Below are 6967 nucleotides of genomic sequence, written 5' to 3' on the forward strand. Positions count from 1 at the left end.
TTGCTAAAAGATGAAAGAGCTATGAAAGAGCGCTGAACTTGACCTAGACATTTCTGAAAAATTTGTAGTAAAATTAAAACAAAAAAAAAACTAATACATGCCAATTTTGCAAAAAAAAAAAATACTTATTTCGTTGCTTAAATATGAGCTAGACTCCAAATAGGCAAAAAAAAAGCTTGGTAGATGCCAAATTAGCCAAAAAAAGTTAGCTCGTTGCTTAAATGCTAGCTAAACTTCAAAATAGCCATAATAGTAGCTAAACTCTAAATTTGCAGATAAAAAGCCCAGTAGATAACAAACTAGACAAAAACATTAGCATGTGTCTAAAATATTGGCTAAACTTCAAATTAGCATAAAATAACCTCAGTAGATGCCAAATTAGCCAAAAAAAGCTAGCACGTTGCTTAATTACTAGCTAAACTCTAAAATAGCCTAAAATTCCTCAGTAAACTAAATTAGTCAAAAACGTTAACCTGTTGCTAAAATAGAAGCTAAACTCCAATTTTTTTTAAAAATACTCTAAAAGAAGAAAACAGCTCATGAATATATTTAAAGGCTTGTTGCTAATCTACTTAAAATTTTGACATTTGTAGACTTCCTCATTCATTCATTATTTTGCTCAATATTTCAAAAACAAAGTTTATAAATTCCAAAAATACAAGCAGTAATGTCCTGAACAAGCTAAACATTTTGATATCAAGACTGCTGCAATCACTGAAAGTGTGATTGAGTTTTTTAAAACATACAAAAACTATCGGTAGAATCACTACATCAATGTCTCACACAACTTGTGAAATTGCAGCTCTTAGGTCCATTCAAGTATGGGTGTTTTTCTTTGTGGAAGTAACTGAAACTTTCTCTGCCTCCTTTAGAGAAAACATCTTACACGAAGCTTCAGCCAAGAACCAGGAGTTTCAGAGCACGTGCCAATCCTTGAACAACTTCTTGGACAACCTGCCAACTAACCAGGTCAACCCCAAAGATGATCTCTCCCAGATCACTGCTAAGACCAGCTCCCAAGAGGTGAGACAATCTCCTGCCAACACAACAGAAAATAAAACGACCATCACAGCATTTTTATGACACTCTTTTCTCCACCCTAACCCTATACATCATTCTGTGTATCACGTAAACATAGAGAGTGGTAAACGATCTGAAGAGGAAGGAGGAAGACGTCGACAGAGTGGCAACACTTTCACACGACCTGCAGTCGCTCCTCAATGTAAGATTCTGTCTGAACCATTGACTGTATCTGAGAACTGGACCGAGTGAGTGTGACGTCATCCATAGAAAATGATTTACTTCTGGCTCTAACTGAATTAAGTCAATTTGAATATTGGAGCCAGACGTCACCAGTAAGCAGTGTGAGCAGCAGCTTGAGTTTCTATAGCAACCACCCTCACCAATCAGGAGTGAGCTTGTTGGAAGGTCACACCCCTACCACTTGAAATCAAGCTACACAAAATCTGTCAATCAAACACTGGACAACGGGGCAGCAGGCTCCACCTACTTTTATCGAGTCATCTGGTTGGCTAATCCGTAACTTGAATAAGTTTTACTAAAGAAAGAAATATAGAAAATTAGAATTAGCAAGAACATGTATTTCTCCATAAAAGTCTTAAGAATTTTGGCTTCTTGAAGCCCACTGTACTTGGAACACTAGGGAGGATGGGTAACTCAGTCCAGTTCTCATATACGTTAGAACACATGACAAGTTTTTTGCTAAGTTTAGTTAAAAAAAGCCACAGTTCTTACAATGAGTTCTCTGCATCTGTGCAGGAATATGACACAAACGTGGACAGATTCAACAGCACACTTGAGGATGCACCACCAAGCAACTCTGACATGTTCACGCTCTCTGATGCAATTGAAAAAGAGGTAACAGTTACAGGCATCCACCATCAAGTGTGACTTTACATTCATCAAAACGATGGAGAGGATTGATCCGTTGTTTGTTGCAGGAAAAAGATTTGGTGAACCGTTACACAAAAGCAACAGCTGAAAGCATTCAACAGCAAAAGCAGATGGGCTTGGCCAAGAGCATCATTACACAAGTAAGAAAAAGAGAGCTCAAGTAAAAGATGATAAACTACACCTAATGGTATCTTTAGACTATTTATGTATTTTTTTTTTTCTGCTCCAGAAGGAAGACACGGTTCACATGGTGACACAGAAGCAGGTCCAGGCTGAAAACCAGCAGAAGACCGCCTCTGATATACAGGCTCTGCAGAGAGAGCTGAACGAGGAGAAGGAGAGGAGTCTTCATGCTCAGGCTAGTCTGAAAACCTTCAGAGACAGGATGATGTCCCTGAAAAGTCGCAGGGGAGTGGAACGTGTCGAGGAGAAGGAAGTTCTGCAGTACTACCGAGACCCAAAACTGGAAAGCGATTTGTCTGATCTGAGAAACACACTGCATGAGGAGGCGCTGAAACGTAGCGCTGTTCAGTCTGAGGTTGAGGTGATGAACAAAAAGATCACCTCTTTGGAGGACAACATCAAAAACAAGCCACCAAAACTGATAACTAGAGAGGTGACGGAGTTTGAGAGAGATCCTCAGCTAGATGTAGAGGCTGCCAAGTTAAAAGATGAAATTGGAAAAACAAAAGACAACATCAGAGTAAAAGATGGGGAGCATCTTAAGATGCAGACAGAAGTCGAGATCCTTATGCAAAAGAGGCCCCCCATCAAAGAGAAGATCCTTAAGAAAGAGGTTGTTAAAGTGGAACAAGATCCACAGATGTTGAAGGCAGTGCAGACGTTTCAGGTGGAAATTTCTGAAGAGAGCAACAAGACCAAGCTCCTTAATGATCAAATCTTCCAGACGAGGAGTCAAATAAATGCGCTGGAGAGGCTGATTCCCAACATCCAGCCAAAGATCATCACCAAAGAGGTGAAAAAGGTTGAACAAGACCCTGAACTTATCTCAGAAAGTGAGAAAATCCAAAAAGACCTGGAGAGGGAGAAGGCTGAAGCAGACTCCTTGACCAAAGAAGTCATTGAGCTCCACAGTCGCTACAGAGACATTCAAGGCCTGAGGCCAGTAGTGGAGGTAAAGGAAATCGTTAACGAGATCTACCGCATTGACCCAAACACAGAGGCTGAGATCATTCGCATTAACAAAAACGTACAAGACCTCAATAAACAGCGGGCTGATCTTGAACGAGAGATCACCAATGTCACAACGGATCTGAACATCCTTCGCTCTCAGAAACCAAAAGTGGAACATAAAGAAGTTCTCCAAGAAGTGATCAAAGAAGAGAGAAGCCCTGAAAATGAGCGTGAAATTCAGAGGCTAAACGAACAAGTCAACAGCCTGCACTCACGCTGCTTGTCCCTTCAGGATCAAGTCCGACTGCTCCAGAAAGAGAGGGATGAATGGAAGGCTGAGAAATCCAAGGTAGAAACCAAACTCGTCACCAATGAAGTCATCAAGTATATGTCAGATCCACTTCAGGAGAAGGAAGCAGATCGCTTAAGAAGGGAAGTGCGGGAAGAGGCACAGTTGCGACGTAACATGGAGGAGATGGTGTTCGATCTGCAGAACAAATACATAAATATGGAAAGGCTGAAACCTGAAGAGAAAGTGGTTACGAAGAAGGTTGTCCACCAACAGAAAGACCCTCAACAAGCCAGGGAGCATGAGAAGCTCAGCAAAAACCTGGATGACGAAGTAATAAGTCGTCGTAGGCTGGAGATTGAGCTACAGCAGTTAAGAATAAAGCTGGAAGACAAAGAAAAGATCCTGAGAGAGAGCGATGAGCGCCAGAAAAAGATTCAAGCAGAGTCGGAACTCAGAGAGATCCGCACTCGCATCAATCAGCTGGAAAATGCCCCACCTCCTGTTGAGGAGAGTATAGTTGTGGAGGAGGTGCTGAAGGTTGAGAGGGACCCCAAACTGGAGAGGATGACAAGCGGTTTGCGATCCAGCATGGATAAGGAAACCGGCGACATATTGCGTCTGGAGAGAGACATCCGTAGCACCACTCTGAAACTTGAGGTTCTGCAGAAGGAGAAATCAGGCGAAAAGACGGTGTATAAAGAAGTTGTCCGTGTCGAGAAAGATCAGGCTGTAGAGGCCGAGAGGGACCACTTGAGAGAGCAGGTCTCTCTGAGCAAATTTGAAAGACAAAAGCTTGAGGATGAAGTCAGACGTTGCAACGACAAACTCAATCTTCTGAGGAGTGGCCAATCCAGTACTTCCAGAGAAGAGACGAGCCTTGTTTTGAAGAGGGATTCCTTGCTGAGAGATAAGGACACCCTCACAAGAGAGTTCAGAACGCTGGAGGCCAAGAAACACGACATAAGCCTGTCTTTCCAGCAACAAAGCCGATTACTGAGCGAAAGAACGCAACTCAACAGGCAGAAAAGCCTCAAGATGGAGTCAGATGTCCAGCGCCTGGAGAGGCAAATATTGGAAGAAAAGGACAAGATTCACGAGCGAGACAGTACCATCCGAGAGCTTGTGCAGGAGGTGCAAAGAGAGGGAAATTCAGAGTCAAGGACCAAAGAGACCAACATGTCTACCAAAATCACCATCTTGGATCCAGAAACAGGTAAAGACATGTCCCCCTATGATGCCTACATGCAGGGTCTCATCGATCGTCCACAGTACCTACATCTGCAGGAGTTAGAGTGCGACTGGGAAGAAATCACCTCCACAGGACCAGATGGTGAGACATCTGTGCTGCAAGATCGCAAGAGTGGAAGGCAGTATTCCATTAAAGATGCCATTAAAGAGGGAAAGATAACGGAGTATGATCTGCAACAGTACAGAGAAGGCAAAATTCCCATTTCAGAGTTTTCTCTGATGGTTGCAGGTAGCGACAAAAAGACCCCGTCTAATTCATTCCTCCCAAAGTCTGTCACTCCAGTAAATTCAGCCCCTTTAAATCTATCCAAGGCTGAGGAAACGTACCCAATTGCAGGAGTGATTGATTCAAATACTGGCACCTGCTTTACAATACGTACTGCTACCCAGCGCAGACTGATTGACCGCACCACTGCCCAAAGGCTACTGGAGGCTCAGGCAGCCACAGGTGGCATCTTTGACATACAGAACAAGGATAGATACACAGTTCACAAGGCAGCAAACAGAGGCCTCATCGAGGAAAGTCAACTCCAGCGGCTGCTCAATGCAGAAAAGGCTTTTACTGGAGTGGAGGACCCCACAACCAGAAGGCTTTTGTCTGCGGGTGAAGCAGCTCAGAACGGCTGGATGCTAAAGGAGACTGCTCGCCGCTACATGGAGGCCCAGCACTTGACCGGAGGGCTGGTCAATCCCAAAACAGGTGACAGAATGAGCATCACGGATGCCTACAAGTCCAAAATGGTTGACAGTACAATGATGAGGGAACTGCAGGCCGAGACAACGTATGAGAAGGATATCTTAGACCCAATAACACAGGAGAAGATTAACTACAAGCAGGCTCTGGAACGCTGCAGGAAAGACCCGGCAACCGGGTTGCTGATGCTGCCCATTTCCTCCAAAGGGTCTGGCTACACAACAGGCACCAACTCCTACAAATATTAACCAGTCTAGATACGTTTACTGATCAGGGTTATCCTGTTTGTGAAGCTACGGGGTAAACAAGTACTAGTGGAAATTTTTGAAAAAAATGTTTTGTGGATGTTATTTACAGTGTACATTTTGACTCAGGAGACATCTACTACTACAACTGTCTGTCAAGCTAAAATATTTGCTGTTGAATTGTATCTGTTTACCAAACAAGTCTTATGTGGGCAGATTTGTTTGTTTTTTTCTGGTTTGCTTTTTGGTTTAATTTAAAAGCACAGAACATAAAGGCTGCTTATCTGTGATATCGTGTTGTTTGGGATCCTGGGGCACGGTGCAATGCTATTTGCCAAGAATGATTTGATTCTGTATTACTTTTGGGATGTTGACACTAAACCTTAAGCTCAAGACTGTTTAATATCCAATGCAAAAAGATATATCAATAAATTATGTGATTAAAGAGCACAGGCCTCTGCATCTTTTAATGTTTATCCATGTTTTTTTTCCTCCTGCGTATTCATATCTATTTATGTTTTATATTTCTACTCAATCCTTCAAATTAAAACAAGAAATCTGTATTATAGCATAATAAGGATATTGTTTTATTCTCCAAACTTTATTATTTTCACAAAGTAAATCAATTCAGTAATGTTCACTAATCTGTAGGAGATTAGTGGAGAAGCCCTCTATTAAATTGCAGTAATAAAGACCAACTCAGTGGCTTTGTGGTGGAGTGTTCACCCTGAGAGTTCAAATCCATGGTCGAGTCATAAAAATGAGGGTCTATTCACATTTGGTTTGCTTAAAGTGAACCCGACTTGCTTTCCCTTGATAATCCAGAACAAATTTTCAGTCTAAGTACACCCAAGTGGTTCTCGGTCCGGTACCAGGAACCGCGCTCTGATCCATCTATCAGGGTGGTCTTACTTTGTTTCCAATCGAGCTTCGGTTTGCTCTGAGTTTCCTCAGTCTGAATAGGCTCCGTGCTTGGAGTGGTATAACTGAGCCAAAAAGGGTGTGAGAATGGAGCTAAATATTATTAAAAAATTATCTGAAACCCAAATAAAACAAATTGAAAAAAATATTGGTGTTTGGCCATAAAAAAAACTAAATGTCCAAAACTTTATGCTATTTTAAAATAAATGTCATTATTTTCAGTTTCAAATGTTTCGTTTTTTAGGCTTCAAAACTCAAATTTATATTTTAAAAACTTTTTCAGTTTCAAGTTTTTTTTTCACCTTAAACACTCTTTTTTTTCGATTTTGAATATGAACATTTCAGTTTCTAAACTTTTGGCCCCGTTGTGGTGCGTTGGGGCGGGGCTAACACAAAGGACCAATCAAAATCGATGAGGGTGGTAACTTCAGTCCGGGTGTATTCACTGACTCTGAGAACTTGGATAATTACGGTCAGAAAATGGGTACCTGTACAATCATAGTCGGAAGTTGTCCCAAG

General features: G+C 41.9%; 1 protein-coding gene across 1 annotated transcript in view; it reads left to right on the top strand.

The window, feature by feature from the left end:
• Positions 1–5977, top strand: part of evpla (envoplakin a) — a 25363-nt gene extending 19386 nt beyond the window's left edge. Inside the window, exons 18-22 of the mRNA XM_024289637.2 lie at positions 873–1023; positions 1139–1222; positions 1780–1878; positions 1962–2054; positions 2144–5977. Of these exons, the coding sequence (XP_024145405.1) occupies positions 873–1023; positions 1139–1222; positions 1780–1878; positions 1962–2054; positions 2144–5530 (3814 nt within the window). The 3' untranslated portion in view covers positions 5531–5977. The remainder of the gene's footprint in view (positions 1–872; positions 1024–1138; positions 1223–1779; positions 1879–1961; positions 2055–2143) is intronic.
• The last annotated feature ends 990 nt before the right edge of the window (positions 5978–6967 follow it).

Source organism: Oryzias melastigma, linkage group LG1, assembly GCF_002922805.2.
Source record: "Oryzias melastigma strain HK-1 linkage group LG1, ASM292280v2, whole genome shotgun sequence".
In the NCBI taxonomy this organism is placed as follows: domain Eukaryota; kingdom Metazoa; phylum Chordata; class Actinopteri; order Beloniformes; family Adrianichthyidae; genus Oryzias; species Oryzias melastigma.